Raw genomic sequence first — 18376 nt, forward strand, 5'->3', positions numbered from 1 at the left:
TATTTATGTATGTTATAAAAATATATATATATATATATATATATTTTTTTTTTTTATAACGATCGTAGTTTAGACCACAGCACCCGTGACTCACCACCCCTGATCTTTGATTGGTCAGCGGGTCTTTCATGGAAAGCTAGGATGGCCATCTATGACTGAAACCATATATGGTCTCCCATAGCACAGTTAGGGGTCTATTCATGTAGCATTGAAAAGACCTTTTTTTGGCGGTAAACAGGGCTTTTCTCTGCCTACTGCAATTCACAGAGCGGGTTAACGTGTAGAAGTCTCTGACTTCTCCAGCGTTACCCCCGCTCTGTGCCTGAATCGCATCACCATACCTTTGTATGGTGAGTGCGATTCATGAAGGTGTGGAAAGCTCTGCTTTCCGCTTCTCCATGGAGTCCAGGTTCGCCATCTCAGGACGCCGTAACCTGAACTGTAGTGCGGAGACATCAGGGAAGCTCAATGCTTCCCCGATCAATGCTCTGCACCTCGCGCTGGCTCTGCCCCCCGACCTCACAGCAACTACTGCGGGCTGACGGGAGGTAAACACCCTGCGCATGCGCAAAGTGACCCTCCGCTGTACCCCGCGCATCGCTGGGAAGGACCGCTGGAGCAGACCTCACCGCAATAGCCCTAGACACCGCAGCGCATCGTCTTAAGGGTAAGTATACATTAATTGCTACTTATCACAGCTATACATCGCATCAAAGCAATGCGATGTGTAGTGACATGTAGCAATTATGTTTTCGTTTTCTGTATGAATAGACCCTTTAGTGACCATATTTGTCCACTCACACTTTTCACATCGCAGCTGAACACACCCATGGCCATCCCACTTAAAACACTGTTACTGAGAAATAGTTATGCTGCTGATATTGATTTGGTATTGCCATGAGCGGTTATTTGTGCATTCAAGCAGTGCATACGCCCAGTGCGCTGCGTCCTGTGTCCGCAGTCACCGCCGCCTGCCCGCTCCCCGTCTGCAGCAGACGCCGTGGACTGTGTGGGCGTCCGCTGTAGCCGTCTCCAGTGACAGATACTAGAGGTCATTACTGACCTCTAGTGTCTGTACGGCGCTGCTATGGCAGAGATCTCATGACGTCTCTCCCATAGTGATCTATTCATGAAGCATTGAAAAGTGTGTTAAAGTGAGCCAGTGGAGAAGTTGGCCATGGCAACCAATCCGCTGCTATGTATAATGTATAATGTAAAATATTTCATAAAAGAAAAAAAATATGAAAAAAAAAAAATCTCAAACACGTTGTGATTCACAATGAAGGCAGGAAAGTGATCGTACCCTTATATTTGGTGTGAGCCGCAGGTGTTGAGAAAGCAGTAGGCTCCAGAGTTTAGATTCACAAATGTTACCCAAAGCATGCAGAGATTGTCCGTCTTGATTATGGAATAAGGCACAGCATGGCAAACCAACGCGTTTCTGGACTATGCTGTCCCTTTTTCAAGGTCTATATCAGGTTTGAATAATTTTAACATTGATGGGGAGAAACAGATGGTTTACTACCATCGATGGATGTTTCAAGGCTAGTGAATTATTTGGCATCTAAGTATCAGTGCATGGCTCCAGATAAATTGAAAACATAATTCTTAATTAATAAATGATTAATAGAAAAAAATTATAGAACATATATATAGAATTATTTAGTAAATCTTTGTCTTTATTTATATTGTATTAGTTTTAAAAAATGGCAGAGGGTGGTAGCAGAAAACGAACCTCACTTACTCAAGATGAAGCTGAAACATCTCACAGTCAGAAGAGTCACAGTGATGCTTCTCATGATGAATATGAATCTCCTGATGAAGGAAGCATCCACAGGGCCCCAAAGTTCACAGATGATGAAACAGACACCCTCATTGACCAAGTTATTCATCATACATGTCAGCTATTTGGTCCCGAAGCTTTTAATGTACACCAGAAATTTAAAAATAATACTTGGGAAGAAATAGCAAAATCTGTGTCTACAGCTCGAGATATACATCGAACTCCTGAAAGCTGCAAAAAGAGACTACGTGACTGTAAGAGGAAGACAAATCATAAAATAAAGTGTAGAAGAAAACTCCAAAAGGTTTGGGAGAAAAAACTAGAAGAGCACTTTAGAATGGTACAAGATGACGAGAGGCCACCCACTGGTTCCCAGGGTAACTATTTTACAAACTATAAATATGTATATAACTATATCTAGATAGATAGATAGATAGATAGATATATTAGCGTATTGTCCATGAAAAATATCAATCCACCAGATGTGTGTGTGTCTATATCTATATACACACAAACATAGGTGGAGTATGCCATATCCCAATATTAATCAATAAAAGAAAAAATTTTAACACATATATTTTAATGGGAGAGTAAGATAGTGAAAAATTTGTTTTATGATGGCAAATGTGAAAATATTTATTTTAATACACAACATTATAAAGAAAATTACATAAATTGACCTTCAGGCTGTTTGTATAATGTGTATATGAAACAAATTAATTGTGTAAATATACACACACTTTGTTTAATGCACAAAGTATGTTAAAAAATTGTATAAAATGACCTTACGGGTTTGTGTATAATGTGTATATTAAACATAAATGCACTCTGTGCTTCAATTTGGACACCATCGCCATGCGATCTCATTATGATATGCAGTTAGTACAAATACTTTCAAATTGTATATCCAAAATAGTACCTGAACCCATCATTTAGGATAAGGTATACTCAATGTGTGTGTGTGTGTGTGTGTGTGTGTGTGTGTGTGTGTGTGTGTGTGTGTGTGTGTGTGTGTGTGTGTGTGTGTGTGTGTGATATTAAAATGTTTAGTAACTGTAATATTTTTATTTTATTTTTTATATTTGCTAAAGAACTTAAGGTTGCTCAAGAAAAAAATCAAAAGAAAACACATAAGAAAAAGCAGAAGAATTTGGAAGAGCAACAGTCTGGTAAAAAATTTAAAACAAAAGTAAAAACGTTACAACTAAACAGTAAATAATGTTTGCAATATTGTATGATGTTATATCGTGAGTTAGATAATAAATAGTTTATGTAAGATATTTCAAAATATAGTGCATATGAAAACATATACTGTTAATTTCTTTGTTCTATTGAGCCAAAATAAATACTTTGGTCATAATTAAAAATCAATGTAATTTTTTTTTTTTAAATACATATATAATTATTAGCTGAAAAAATAGTTCATTGCTAAGTAAATGCTAGTATAATCAAAATAAATTAATTAAATTAAAATCTCTTACTTATGTCTCTCGTTTTATCAACGAGATATACCAAAAGTTAACTGATTACTTTGTAATTGATTATCAATAATTACACTTATAAAGGACATTCTACGAACGCTGCTGCCGCCAATGGTTAAAATTGCAGGCGCAAAGGAGAATTATGCCATTCTTTATCAGCCCAATCCTGCTGCTGATGCTACTCTTCTAAATGCTGTAAATGTGTGGACTACAGGCAACCCTCACTATGTTATATATGTAAGATATCCGAACTTAATTTTTTAATGTAGGAGGTCATTAGGTAGATAAACATTGATTGGGCTACTAAAAGTCAACATTTATTATGTAGACATGGTCATTAGATTGACATGAGAAATAAGTAGACCTGAGTCCAACCTTTTTTAATTTAATTAGTTATTTTTCTTCCTATTTAAGGATCAACTTGGACAACAATTGGGAATGGGAACCTGCAAATAATACAGCGGTAGCTGAGCTAGGCACCTTACACAACACATCACTTAACGAGGAATGTGAGAACAAAAACAGAATTAAAAACCCATGTTGAAATTTTTTACTATATAACTAATTACCGACAACCCTTCTCCATACACTTATGTCTTGTCACTATTCATCCACGCAAGGCCGACCAGTAATGATTTTTAACTGTCACCCCCTTACCGGCCACACAGATAAGTGTTAGAGCTTTGTATTAGACTCACATTATTTTTTTACAGATTTTTAGTCAAATATTTCCACAGTGTGTTGTAAATTGCTACCTACTTTCCTGAGTTAGCGTTGAACCTAAAAACATACACACATGCTATCTAGCATCTTATTCTAATTTTATAAACATGCCCTCCTACTGTAAAATAATATTGTGCTAGCTATAATGTTTTACCCTATGTTGTAGAAATAATTCAAAAATTGGATTATAAGCTATATTATTGAGCCAAAAAGGCTTTTTTCTGTTGTAATAAAATAATAATAATAAATATAATAAAATATTATATGTATTAAAAAATATTACTATAAAAATATAAGTAAATACATTTTTGAGGTATGCTTTACACAGTTTTATAATGCTAGAAATATTGTAATGTCTATAAAATATTATGTATTTATATGTATGAAATGTTAAATATACCTATTATTTATTTCAGGTTCCTTTACAACAATTTCAAGGAAAGTTTCTTTTTCTGAAACAAAAACAGTTATGACAGACAATTTTCCTTCAACTGCGGATGAACCATCAGTGATGCCACATATTTTAACATTGGACAATCCTTCCATGGTGGACGAACCATCAATGCTGCATCATGATGCAACAGCGGACCATGCTACCATGTTGGACCAACCATCAATGCTGCAACATACTTCGACAGTGGATGATACTTCCTTTGTGGCCGAACCATCAATGCTGAAACATTCGGCAAGAGTGGATGATCATTCCACGGTGGGCCAAACATCAATGATGCAAGAATATTCTTCTGTGGTTCACAGTTCCACTACGGTAGAGACTTCCACGGTAAATGAAACATCCATGAGGCAAGAACAATCAACAATGGATGATCCTTTCATGGAGGATGAAAATTCAACCATGCTAAACCCTTTAATGTTAGATAAAGGTATTTATTTTAATCAATATAAATAAAATTTACTATCATTGATATTCAATATGGTTAAAAACTATGTTTAAGATGAATGGTATTTATCTATTATGTTTTAAGCCATAGAAAGCAACATGGTGACTGCCACACAGACACAGGATAACATTAATGAGGAGCCTGTATTGCACAGCCAGAAAAGTAATATTGATACAGAAGATACCAACCAGGTGGAATTGAATGCAGAGACTGCACATTCTAGTGTAATTGACCATGGTCTTCAAGACCAATTCCTGGACTCTACAAATCAAGGTAAATTTTTTTAATGTATAAAACATAGATTTTAATGAGATCCACTATCATTAATAGATACTGGTTTTTTTATAACTTGATTTTTTGGTTCTTCTAACTATACTTAATAAATTGTCTGTAAATTGATGTATTAACTGTACCTAGAACTTTTTATACACACAGAATGTGAAGTTAGCAGATCACAAACCATTAGCCAACAGGATTCTTTAAAGGAAGCCATGCAGCTAATTGAGAGGAATAGAAATGAAGAAATGAAAAGAATTGAACATCAAATAAATCAGCTGAATAATAATATACAGATTCTCAACACAACACAAAGACAACAGAATCAAGCACTTGTCACTCTTGCAAATTTTTACGATCATCTTGTTTCATCACAGAATGTGGCAGCAATCAACTACCAACAGATGCAGCACAGTATAAATCAAATGCTAGCATGGCAGTATGAAACTATTACCATCACACGCATGATTTCCACTTTCATGCAACTGTTGACAGAAGAAAGACAAAGAATGTCCAGATCAGATAATCCTTCTTGTATATCCAATGCTACAGCAGGAACCTTTGTATCCAGCTGTACACGTGGAGACTATGTAACAAGCTCTACACACAGAGAGTATGCAACGAGCGCTGCACCTGGAACCTATCTATACACCACTTTACCAGGAGAATCTGTATCCACCCCTGCAGCAGGAACAGATGTATCCACCACTTTACCAGGACCCTATGTATCCACCACTGCAACAGTAACCTATGTATCCACCACTTTACCAGTATACTCTGTATCCACTGCTGCAGCAAGTACCAATGTTTCCACCACTTTAACAGGACCATATGTATCCTACACTTTACCAGGACCCTATGTATCCACCACTGCAGCAGGACCCTATCTATCCACTACTTTAACAGGACCCTATGTATCCTCGACATTATCAGGACCCTATGTATCCATACCTGCAACAGGACCCTGTGTATCCTCCACTTTTGCGGGACCCTATGTATCCATCCCTGCACCAAGACCCTATGTATCCACTACTTTAACAGGACCCTATGTATCCTCGACATTATCAGGACCCTATGTATCCATACGTGAAACAGGACCCTGTGTATCCTCCACTTTTGCAGGACCCTATGCATCCATCCCTGCACCAAGACCCTATGTATCCACCACTGCAACAGAACCCTATGTATGCACGACTGTAACAGGACACTATGTATCCTCAACTTTAGCAGAACCCTATGTATCCATCCCTGCATCAAGACCCTATGTATCCACTACTTTTACAGGACCCTATGTATCCTCAACTTTAGCAAGACCCTATGTATCCACCACTGCAACAGAACCCTCTGTATCCACGACTGTAACAGGACACTATGTATCCTCAATTTTAGCAGAACCCTATGTATCCATCCCTGCATCAAGACCCTATGTATCCACTACTTTTACAGGACCCTATGTATCCTCCACTTTAGCAAGACCCTATGTATCCACCACTGCAACAGAACCCTCTGTATCCACGACTGTAACAGGACACTATGTATCCTCAATTTTAGCAGAACCCTATGTATCCATCCCTGCATCAAGACCCTATGTATCCACTACTTTTACAGGACCCTATGTATCCTCCACTTTAGCAGGACCCTATGTATACAACAACTTACATGGAGACTATGTATCCACTGCTTATAGAGGCCTCAATGTATCCACCACTGCACCAGGGCCCTATTTATTGAAGCCAAAACCTGGACACTCAGAATCCACTACTGGACAAATTGCCTCAGAATCCCCCGCTGACTCAGGACCCTCAGAATCCACCGCTGCACCAGGAAAGTATAAATCCACCGCTGCACCTGTACCCTCTGAATACAGCCCTGAAAACACAAATTTGAGAAGCATAGCTGTAGCATCAGAAGTGCATTCAAGATTGCAATTGGCTTATCGACCTAGCTCAAGCTATGATGAGAATATGGATCTTCGAGTAAGATTAGAGCGTGCAAATATTCAAATTCAACATTGGAAGAGACAGGAAGCTAACGATGAGGATGAAGCTTAAATATTAAAGGTAATGAATAAATGTATATAGATTGCATTATCAGATAACTAAATATGGTGAGACATATGTGCTATGCTTTTTTTGAAAAACGTAACATAAAAAATGTGTTTCCTCAAGATAACAAATGTGCCCTACTCAACGATCATCATCCTGCACTTAAAAAATCCTACATATAACACTAACATTTATTATTTTTAATTAGTTTTAGCCATAGGCTTCTTATTCAAATTGCGAGTTGGAATCACCAAACTCAATAGGAAACTAAGTTAATCCTACATTGATTTTCTATTGTAATTTTGTGTATGGTTTGTAAATTTTTCAAAAAAAAAACATCATTTGATTTACTTTGGATACAGTCTTAGCAGAGTGTTATAGGCTACAAGTTTAGACATCACAAGAGTGGAGTATAAGCAAAATGCTGGCATGTAGCATACAAATATATTTGTTTTATGTAGAGGACCAGAGCTCTGGAAACACACATGTAGACAAAGTTGCCTGAAATATAAAAGGAAAACAAATAAAAAAAGAGTAAAGACATAAGGAAGAAGAGTGTTAAACAGGATATAATAAACTTTTAAATATATGTAGATATTTTTAAGTTATTTGGACAGAAATCTGTCCCTGAAGAAGGGGATTTTTAACAAAACATGTAGGCAATAAAGGGACACTTTTTGCATCATTGAATACGGCAGTGTGAGTGCAGCCGATTACCTTTCATCTACATAGTCATCTTATGCCAAGCTGACGAGGAGGTCACTGCAGCATATTGTATTTATTGTTTGGAGCACAGTACAAACTGACACTATATATATATATATATATATATATATATATATATATACATACATCAAACATCGGCACCGCAGACTAATAAATTAAACTCAGAAATACGGCATTGCTTTGTCAAAGAAATGCATTCTTTCAGAATGTATTTTATTAGTCAGTAGTGCTTCCATTGAATGGGGATTTTTGGAATATTTTGGGGTTGTTTGGACATGATAATTTTGTCTGTGCCGTGAAACATAATTTATGATGGAACCCATTACTATAGTGCTTGTATATCTTTAACTTAACCATTGTTAATACCAATGATGGAAAAATCTTCGGTGCACTACTGATCTAGAGTCACAATGAGAAATATATATTGTAATATTTTATTATAATTAGGGTTGTTACCTTTAAACCTTGCATTTCTTTTAAAATGAAGACTACAGTTAAAGATAAGGTGGACAAAAGTATGGAAATTAACTTTCAAGAACTTACCTGTTTTACTTCATTTTTAGATATGTCACAAACGGTCTTGCGAGCCAGGGTGAAGGAACTGAAGACAGAGGGATACAGAGTCATCCATGTGTCCTGTTTGAAAAGACAAATCGATAATAGGAATATACTTTCTGAGATACTTCAAGTCGTGCATTCCTGAAAATGTTCTAAATTTATTTTGTTTTGTTTTGGTTTGTTCATGTTGGTGGGGTTCACATACTAATATGTTCAAGATAAAAATAGAGAAAATATATGTACAGACACATATTCCATATTACAGTGATTGTTCATGCATATATATATATATTATATTCTAATAATATCCCAAAAAAATTAATGCAAGTTTTGTATTGTTAATAATTTGCATTTGCTTAACAATGCATTTATATATTCTAAAAATATATACAAAAGATTGGCGCTCTACAATACACACACTATATGTGGTTGGATTCAGGCGGCTGCTCACCAGTTGTGGGCGGGCTGCCCCAACAATGGATCAAAGTGAGTGTGAAAAAAGAAAGAGTGGGAGCGCAGAATGAATACAATATATTGTTTTATTTAAAATATTAATATGTCATCCACATAAAAATGCAGTACATGAACTAGCCTAAGAACAAACAATTGATATTATATAAATGTAAACGAGACTGCCATATCTCCTGAACAAATATGAATAAAAAACCTTTAATAAACCCTAGTTAGGGCTGCATTAATGCTTCATGAAAATCAGCCGTGCGTCCACGAGCTGAAATGATTGTAAAAAGGAGACTGCTAAAAAGTGCCTCTGTTATAAGTCACTGTCCTCCTTATACACAATAGAATCTCATTGGTAGAGAGTGTCCCAGTACTGGACTTGCGGACAACCGTGCTGTAGTATTATGTGGCAAATGGATAGTGATGGTCAAATTCAATTTGTGGTATATCACCTGATGTAGAAGCCTCTCCGTCAAAGGCGCTGTACTGAGCCGGGTTTGCAGCGGCTCTGTGCAGTGAACGTACAGCTGGTCTCGTCACCGGTGTACCATCCAGATGAACACGGTTGTTTAATTCTGCTGAAGGATGCTGTACCAGTCTGGATATGCAACAGTGTAAAAAGACTGGAGTAGCAGATTCTCCGTCCGCTGGTGTAAAAATCCGTATTAATTGCGGCTACGGTCCACTCAATGCATGCGGCTCACAGGGTGTCAGGAGAATATAGCAGTCCAAATGAGGTCCTTCAAAGGAGTACCTTTGAAATGAAATGAAATTCATTTCCTTCTGATGAAACGGCCAGCGTTGTGGGACGAGAAACGCGTTAAGGTACTCCTTTGAAGTACCTCATTTGGACTGCTATATTCTCTTAACACCCTGTGAGCCGCATGCATCCAGTGGACCGTAGCCGCAATTAATACAGATTTTTCCACCAGCGGACGGAGAATCTGCTGCTCCAGTATTTTTACACTGTTGCATATCCAGACTGGTACAGCATCCTTCAGCAGAATTAAACTACCGTGTTCATCTGGATGGTACACCGGTGACGAGACCAGCTGTACGTTCACTGCACAGAGCCCCAGCAAACCCGGCTCAGTACAGCGCCTTTGACGGAGAGGCTTCTACATCAGGTGATATACCACAAATTGAATTTGACCATCACTATCCATTTGCCACATAATACTACAGCACGGTTGTCCGCAAGTCCAGTACTGGGACACTCTCTACCAATGAGATTCTATTGTGTATAAGGAGGACAGTGACTTATAACAGAGGCACTTTTTAGCAGTCTCCTTTTTACAATCATTTCAGCTCGTGGACGCACGGCTGATTTTCATGAAGCATTAATGCAGCCCTAACTAGGGTTTATTAAAGGTTTTTTATTCATATTTGTTCAGGAGATATGGCAGTCTCGTTTACATTTATATAATATCAATTGTTTTTTCTTAGGCTAGTTCATGTACTGCATTTTTATGTGGATGACATATTAATATTTTAAATAAAATAATATATTGGATTCATTCTGCGCTCCCACTATTTATATATTCTAATTGTATTTGCAATAATATTTGAATAGATTACCAATCGGAACATATTTGTGTGTTTAATGTACACATTACACAATTTTGCTTCCAAACTCGCAAAATAGTAAATTTTTAATATTGATATATAAAAAATTGGAATTCTAAATTAAAATTATGAAGGTAAGGATGGGATCAGATTAGCAAATATATATGGTTCTTTGATGGCGTAAACCATCTAGCCAATTGACGCTATCATCATTTCCCATGTTTCCCTCAAAGACATACACGCGTATGTATTTCCCACATATTGCGTCATTTAAGTTTTAGGGTGCTGTAAGTATGAGGAATAATAATAAAAACAATAAGCTAACATAGTATTTTCAATGAATAAAACTTTTATTTTCTAAAGGGTGAACTTTGAACAGGTTAACATATTATAACTGGTAATAGATTTATAAATAAATCTTGAAAAAAATATATTGTATATGTTTCTATAATAAAGATTAATAAGAATAATATCACCGCATCAGATTATGTTATGTAGGATCAAGATGGTTTTCATATTCTTTGTTGTGGATTCATTGTGGATCAAGTTTCTTTTCCTGTATTGAAAAAATAGTCATACACTGTGTGCACAAACAATGATGATTCAATAAAAAAATTTAAAAAATGAACTTTTTTTACGTGTTTTCTATATAATAATATAAAAACAAAAAAATTTTTTTTTTTCATATTTGTTAATCTAAGAGTAATCGTTTTTTATTTTACATTAAGGGAAAAAATCTGTCAACTTTAATACCCAAACATTGAGAGATATTACACTGTTTTATTCGTATTGTATAATTTTCTTATTGTACTATATTTTGGTAAATATACACAGTTTCTGAAGAAGATGTGGAAATACTATTGCCATCCTAATCTGACAGTGTTTATATTAATGATGGATAAAAATTAAGAACATTTTATTTTTGTTATTGTTTCAAATAATTCAATAGGAAAATGTTAAATATATTGCTGTCATAACAATATAGTTAAATATGATATTTTTTCAAATAAATATATTCAGTTGAATAATATTTTATTGTTATGTAATATTAACAATAGAGAGTGGATCCTTACTAGGCATTTCCAAAGTTAGAGATATGGTCCTGTGTAGTAATATATATATTAGTGTATAGGTAAAGCAAATATGTTCATTTTAGATATGTTAATATTTTTAAAGGTACATGATTCCAGGATTCATGTTAGAAGTACAATTTAGTTTAGAATTATAATTAAATAAAAAAAAAAGGAATGAATCTAAAAATGAAGATATGGATATCAGACATTTCAAAGGTCATAACAGTTAACAAGATTATGTAAGAAATAAATTAAAAATATTATTTAATGTATGTAATATGTTTTGTTAAGAGCTGATTAAAGTACGTAAACAGGCTAAATATAAAAATGCTAAAAACTGTTTCAATAGGTATAGTTACCGCAAAACCAAATAATGAGGAGTCCTAATCAGCGGATTGCAGTTGATTGGAAGGGCAAACAAGATAACTAGTTTAGGTTAAAAAAAAATATAATTAACAATGTCAAGATTAAACTATTACATTAGAACAGATGATTAAGGTACATAAATAGAAGACAAATTATCTACATCAAATTGTTTTAAAATGCATATTACCTGGAAAGTAATAAGGAGAAAAAATCTTCTTTGGCTTGCAGATGATGATTGGGAGGTCAGAACAGTAAACTAATTTAAAAAAATTGAGTAAATATATTAGCACTGCAGAAAAGTTAGCAAATGTTTAGAATAGTTGATATGCACTTTGAAATTGTATACAATTTAGAGAGCAATATTAAGGGGGGTACTCATGGAGAGATCCATGGCTAAAATCTAATCAATCTGACTAGATTGATTAGATTTTCTGCACATATCACTCGTGTGTAGCCCCCTCTGCGATAGCGATGCGCGGTGACGAACATCGCTATCGCTGCTGCTAGATTGAGCCTGCATGCAGACCATTACAGTTACATCAATTTAGAGTTAGTGTCTACTATACTATATTGACATTTGTGTGCTAATAAATTCTTTATAATTTAAAAAAATAATCAAATTTAAGGGAAGGGGGTATTGCTTGTTTGAGAAATGAGGTGTAACAATGTAAGATTGTTATTAACCAATCATAATATTTAGTATGTTACATGCACAAGAAAACATTAAAAATTTAATTAATACCTATCAGTGTTTTGCATTTTTACAGTTTATACATAAATTAGAATTTATCTCATTGTGTTAAAAACAGTTATTTCATAAGGATAAGGCCAGGATAACACAGCATGTGTCTAAATGAGTTATGGAACCACAGCATACAGCATGCCTTTAAACTTTTTTTTTATTATAGTGATGCCAACACTGTGGCAGTGCATGCTGGGTAGTTTAGTTACACAGAAGTTGGTGAGACAAAGGTTGCCTAACCATTACCTAGTCCATGGTTTCCTTCGGCATTTTAAATACACCTCCCAGCAAGCATGGACAACATGTTTAAATATAATAAAAGCAAACCTGTGAGAGTGCATGCTGGGATGTTTATTTCAACAGCAAATGGAGAACCACAGCATGTACACCATGAATTAGGCAAATAAAAAAATCTAACCGTTGCAGTAAAAATAGGATTTCCAAAATGGTGCAACCAAATATATATATATATTTGTTTTGATATAGAAAATATTGTAAATCTGTTTGATAAACAATATAATTGTTTTAATTGAAGAATATTAATAAAATTTATGTTAAAATTAATGAAGGGAAACTTTATCAAAAACATTACATGGGTACAACTGTGCTAAACTGAAATGGGAAACCATTATATTTTAAATCTTTAAAATATAGCTAGAGATTTTTGATTGATGTATATTTTAGAATGGAAAACATAATGTAGAAAATACTTGAATAATAGTTAATTTCTATAATTATAAAAATTCTACTTACCAGTAATGATAGCATCCCAAAATTCAATATGTGAAAAGTGGTTTTTTTTTTATGGTATTTTAAATGATTGAAAGTCAACTAATGAAAAATAAACCATAGGAAATATGAAACTTAACTTTAAAATGAAAAAATAACTATGTTTATAATTAGTTTTAAAGTTACTCCAACTTGAGATGGAAGGCAATGGCATTTAGAAATTCCATCAAATCTATGAAACCAAGTTGGGCAAAACATTTCTGTAGTGCATCTTCTCGAGCAGTATTTTCACGTTTGGTTGGTGTTCGGGCAACATTAAAGGTTACTTTTTCAATGAGCTTGGTGGTCATTTGTTGCTCCTTGTGAAGATAGGAGATAAGTTTGTAGACTCCAAACTTTTTCTCTCCCAGGAGAATATTCCATCTCCTGTGCCATCCTTCCAACTTATTTTGGGTCCTTGGAATCCCACCAACCATATTGTCATGCACTGACCACATGCATGGTGGAAACAGTGGGGGAGATCTGTTTTGACTTCTGGTTCGTTCTCTAAGCCGCCCCAATATATATGTCTCCTCAAAATAAGTTACTAATGTAGCAGCATTAGGAGGCATTTCTGATTTTAATTGTTCAAATGCAGCAGGGATTTCGTCTGCTGGGAGGAAGGAAAGTGCCTGAAGGTTCCTAAGTTTCATAGCAAATGCATGATCACGTCCATATTGTACAGATAAGCCACATGATTGAATTTTTCGCCAAATATTTTGACCTAAATGAAACAAGCAACACTTATGTGTGCTACTCGGAAAAACTTGTTTAGCTGCTTGTATTGCAGCATTCTCAAAATCTGTCAAAATGTAAAGAGGAGAAAATAGAATATCATATTCCTGTGCATAATCCTGTAGGTCTTCTAAAAAACGGATATAACAAACCTCACTTTTGCTACTAAGCAATCCATAGACCAGTGGGACGAAGCGTTGCGTACTGTCATCTGTGCCAACCATAGCATGAATTGAGTATATTTGTCTAAATAGGGTTGGACACGTTTTGAAAGTGCCATCCATTACCCAATACGGTGCCTCATGAAGCTTCCGCAAGTTAGCTTCTGTACTGAATAATAGTGTCCTTTCGTTGTGGAAAGTACTGTCCTTTCCAAGAAATTTTATCCCATCAATGTATTCCAAATTATGTGGGATATCAATATCATCGAGTGTGGTTGGCTCAGGTGGGCAATCCGCTCTCCTTACCCTTTTCACAAGTTTACGGAGGGATTCACTGTTAGGAAGACAGGCAGCACTAGTAGACGGCATTTGGGCAGTAACCGCTTGAATTATTACAGATGGTGGATCATTGGTATCCCTTGCACGTTGCTTTATTGATGCCTTGGCAATGGCAACATCTGTTTTTTCAGCCTTCGGAGTATGAGTATGTTCTCCATGAGTATTAAGTTGGTGCTGTCCTGCAACAATGGTCGTCTTTGCAAAACATGAACAAGGGCCGGTCTTCCTCTCTGTGCAGTGCCAATAGACGACATCACCACGCTGCTTGTTTTTTGCCAAAAGATATCCGTCTATGTTTAAGAGCATTCCTCTTGTAGAAGGAACCAAACGACATGAAGGTTCATCAGCCATAGTTGAAATACGAATGAGTACTTGATCAGAAGGCTGGATGAATGTCGATTATGTAGACCTGAGCTAAGAGTAACTCTTTATAGCATTTTGAAGAGGGAGGAGAGTTAAAATATATTCAAATGTAACCAATGACCAAAACTTTAAATTTAAATAAGTGGGAGGGTTAAAATTAACAAATATTTTTTTATGGTAAAACGTTGGGATATTGATTGGATTTAAATAAAAAACTTTTATTAGGATACATACCTATACTAGTATAAAATATAAAAAATGTATACTTAGAGAGGTTTGTCAATAATATATGGAGAGTGCCGTCATACGATTGTTCATGGTCTGGAATGAGACTTGTAGCGACACGCAATAGAAATAACTTTGTGGGTGCCAGAGTCTCATTAGAGGCACATAAAGGGGTACAGGGGGAGGTATGAGAAGAATGGGAGTGTACGTCCAGAAATAGAGGGGTGCGCAGGGAGAGGGGGCTAGTGTACCATGCAGGGAATGATTGACGGTAGTGGGTAAAGGCTTGTGGGAGATTGGCGGTCAGCCTTGGACTTGTAGTTCCACGCATAAGAGGAAAGTCGGGCGGCTGAATCTATTAGCGGGGGTAGCGTCTAATGCAAGACGCCTGATGGGGTGCGCAGGGATGGGGGGGGGGCTAGTGTACCATGCAGGGAATGATTGGCGGCAGTGGGTAAAGGCTTGTGGGAGATTGGCGGTCAGCCTTGGACTTGTAGTTCCACGCATAAGAGGAAAGTCGGGCGGCTGAATCTATTAGCGGGGGTAGCGTCTAATGCAAGACGCCTGATGGGGTGCGCAGGGATGGGGGGGGGCTAGTGTACCATGCAGGGAATGATTGGCGGCAGTGGGTAAAGGCTTGTGGGAGATTGGCGGGCAGCCTTGGACTTGTAGTTCAATGCTTTAGAGGAGGGTATTTGATTTGGAAATTAGCGGAGGAAGGTTTTCATTTTGGATGGATTGGGGGGGGGTGTAAATTTGGGAAGGGTGATGACTTCAATGAGGGTGCATAGAATAGTCTGGGGGGGGGGGGGTTTATTATTTGGAGTTTGGAAACAACACGCACCCAACATGTTCTTGGGTGCGTGATCATTCAAAGGTTTTGACAGGAGAGACATGGGGTCTGGAGGAGACAATAAGATAAGTGGTGAACTTTATGTGACTCGGATTAGTATGGTGTTTGTATGTAAGAGACTTGGAGTCTACAGATAGGGGTGTACGGGAGACATAAACATGATTTAATTTGTTTAGTATGGGTGCGCAGGGAGGGGGGGGGGGGATAGTGTACCATGCAGGGAATGATTGACGGCAGTGGGTAAAGGCTTGTGGGAGCTTGGCGGTCAGCCTTGGACTTGTAGTTCCAGGCATAAGAGGCTTGTGGGAGCTTGGCGGTCAGCCTTGGACTTGTAGTTCCAGGCATAAGAGGAGAGTCGGGCGGCTGAAGCTATCAACGGGGGTAGCGTCTAATGCAAGACGCCTGATGGGGTGCAGGGGGGTGGGGTGTGAAGAGAACACATAGGAGTGTACGTCCAGAAATAGAGGGGTGCGCAGGGATGGGGGGGGGGGGGGGAGTGTACCATGCAGGGAATGATTGGCGGCAGTGGGTAAAGGCTTGTGGGAGATTGGCGGGCAGCCTTGGACTTGTAGTTCAATGCTTTAGAGGAGGGTATTTGATTTGGAAATTAGCGGAGGAAGCTTTTCATTTTGGATGGATTGGGGGGGGTGTAAATTTGGGAAGGGTGATGACTTCAATGAGGGTGCATAGAATAGTCTGGGGGGGGGGGGTTTATTATTTGGAGTTTGAAAACAACACGCACCCAACATGTTCTTGGGTGCGTGATCATTCAAAGGTTTTGACAGGAGAGACATGGGGTCTGGGGGAGACAATAAGATAAGTGGTGAACTTTATGTGACTCGGATTAGTATGGTGTTTGTATGTAAGAGACTTGGAGTCTACAGATAGGGGTGTACGGGAGACATAAACATGATTTAATTTGTTTAGTATGGGTGCGCAGGGAGGGGGGGGGGGGATAGTGTACCATGCAGGGAATGATTGACGGCAGTGGGTAAAGGCTTGTGGGAGATTGTCGGGCAGCCTTGTACTTGTAGTTCCACGCATAAGAGGAAAGTCGGGCGGCTGAATCTATTAGCGGGGGTAGCGTCTAATGCAAGACGCCTGATGGGGTGCGCAGGGATGGGGGGGGCTAGTGTACCATGCAGGGAATAATTGACGGCAGTGGGTAAAGGCTTGTGGGAGCTTGGCGGTCAGCCTTGGACTTGTAGTTCCAGGCATAAGAGGCTTGTGGGAGCTTGGCGGTCAGCCTTGGACTTGTAGTTCCAGGCATAAGAGGCTTGTGGGAGCTTGGCGGTCAGCCTTGGACTTGTAGTTCCAGGCATAAGAGGAGAGTCGGGCGGCTGAAGCTATCAACGGGGGTAGCGTCTAATGCAAGACGCCTGATGGGGTGCAGGGGGGTGGGGTGTGAAGAGAACACATAGGAGTGTACGTCCAGAAATAGAGGGGTGCGCAGGGATGGGGGGGGGGGCTAGTGTACCATGCAGGGAATAATTGACGGCAGTGGGTAAAGGCTTGTGGGAGCTTGGCGGTCAGCCTTGGACTTGTAGTTCCAGGCATAAGAGGCTTGTGGGAGCTTGGCGGTCAGCCTTGGACTTGTAGTTCCAGGCATAAGAGGAGAGTCGGGAAGCTATCGACGGGGGTAGCGTCTAATGCAAGACGCCTGATGGGGTGCAGGGGGGTGGGGTGTGAAGAGAACACATAGGAGTGTACGTCCAGAAATAGAGGGGTGAGCAGGGATGGGGGGGGGGGAGTGTACCATGCAGGGAATGATTGGCGGCAGTGGGTAAAGGCTTGTGGGAGATTGGCGGGCAGCCTTGGACTTGTAGTTCAATGCTTTAGAGGAGGGTATTTGATTTGGAAATTAGCGGAGGAAGCTTTTCATTTTGGATGGATTGGGGGGGGTGTAAATTTGGGAAGGGTGATGACTTCAATGAGGGTGCATAGAATAGTCTGGGGGGGGGGGGGTTTATTATTTGGAGTTTGAAAACAACACGCACCCAACATGTTCTTGGGTGCGTGATCATTCAAAGGTTTTGACAGGAGAGACATGGGGTCTGGAGGAGACAATAAGATAAGTGGTGAACTTTATGTGACTCGGATTAGTATGGTGTTTGTATGTAAGAGACTTGGAGTCTACAGATAGGGGTGTACGGGAGACATAAACATGATTTAATTTGTTTAGTATGGGTGCGCAGGGAGGGGGGGGGGGGGATAGTGTACCATGCAGGGAATGAT

At 38.2% G+C, this 18376-nt stretch overlaps 1 protein-coding gene and 1 long non-coding RNA gene across 2 annotated transcripts; one reads left to right on the forward strand and one right to left on the reverse strand.

The window, feature by feature from the left end:
- Nucleotides 1-1696: 1696 nt before the first annotated feature.
- On the forward strand, nucleotides 1697-8582 carry LOC134909869 (serine-rich adhesin for platelets-like). Its single transcript, XM_063917202.1, has 6 exons — nucleotides 1697-2160; nucleotides 2875-2952; nucleotides 4404-4868; nucleotides 4971-5159; nucleotides 5322-7222; nucleotides 8497-8582. The coding sequence occupies exons 1-5, from the start codon at nucleotides 1707-1709 to the stop codon at nucleotides 7211-7213; spliced, it is 3078 nt and encodes a 1025-aa protein (XP_063773272.1). The 5' UTR covers nucleotides 1697-1706; the 3' UTR covers nucleotides 7214-7222; nucleotides 8497-8582.
- Nucleotides 6946-12017, reverse strand: LOC134909870 (uncharacterized). Its single transcript, XR_010176057.1, has 5 exons — nucleotides 11949-12017; nucleotides 10993-11072; nucleotides 8477-8569; nucleotides 7559-7708; nucleotides 6946-7031 (listed from the first exon to the last, which is right to left on the reverse strand). It is a non-coding gene; the product is annotated as an uncharacterized LOC134909870 (long non-coding RNA).
- Nucleotides 12018-18376: the final 6359 nt, after the last annotated feature.

The sequence above is a fragment of the Pseudophryne corroboree genome, chromosome 4 (genome assembly GCF_028390025.1).
Source record: "Pseudophryne corroboree isolate aPseCor3 chromosome 4, aPseCor3.hap2, whole genome shotgun sequence".
Classification (NCBI taxonomy): domain Eukaryota; kingdom Metazoa; phylum Chordata; class Amphibia; order Anura; family Myobatrachidae; genus Pseudophryne; species Pseudophryne corroboree.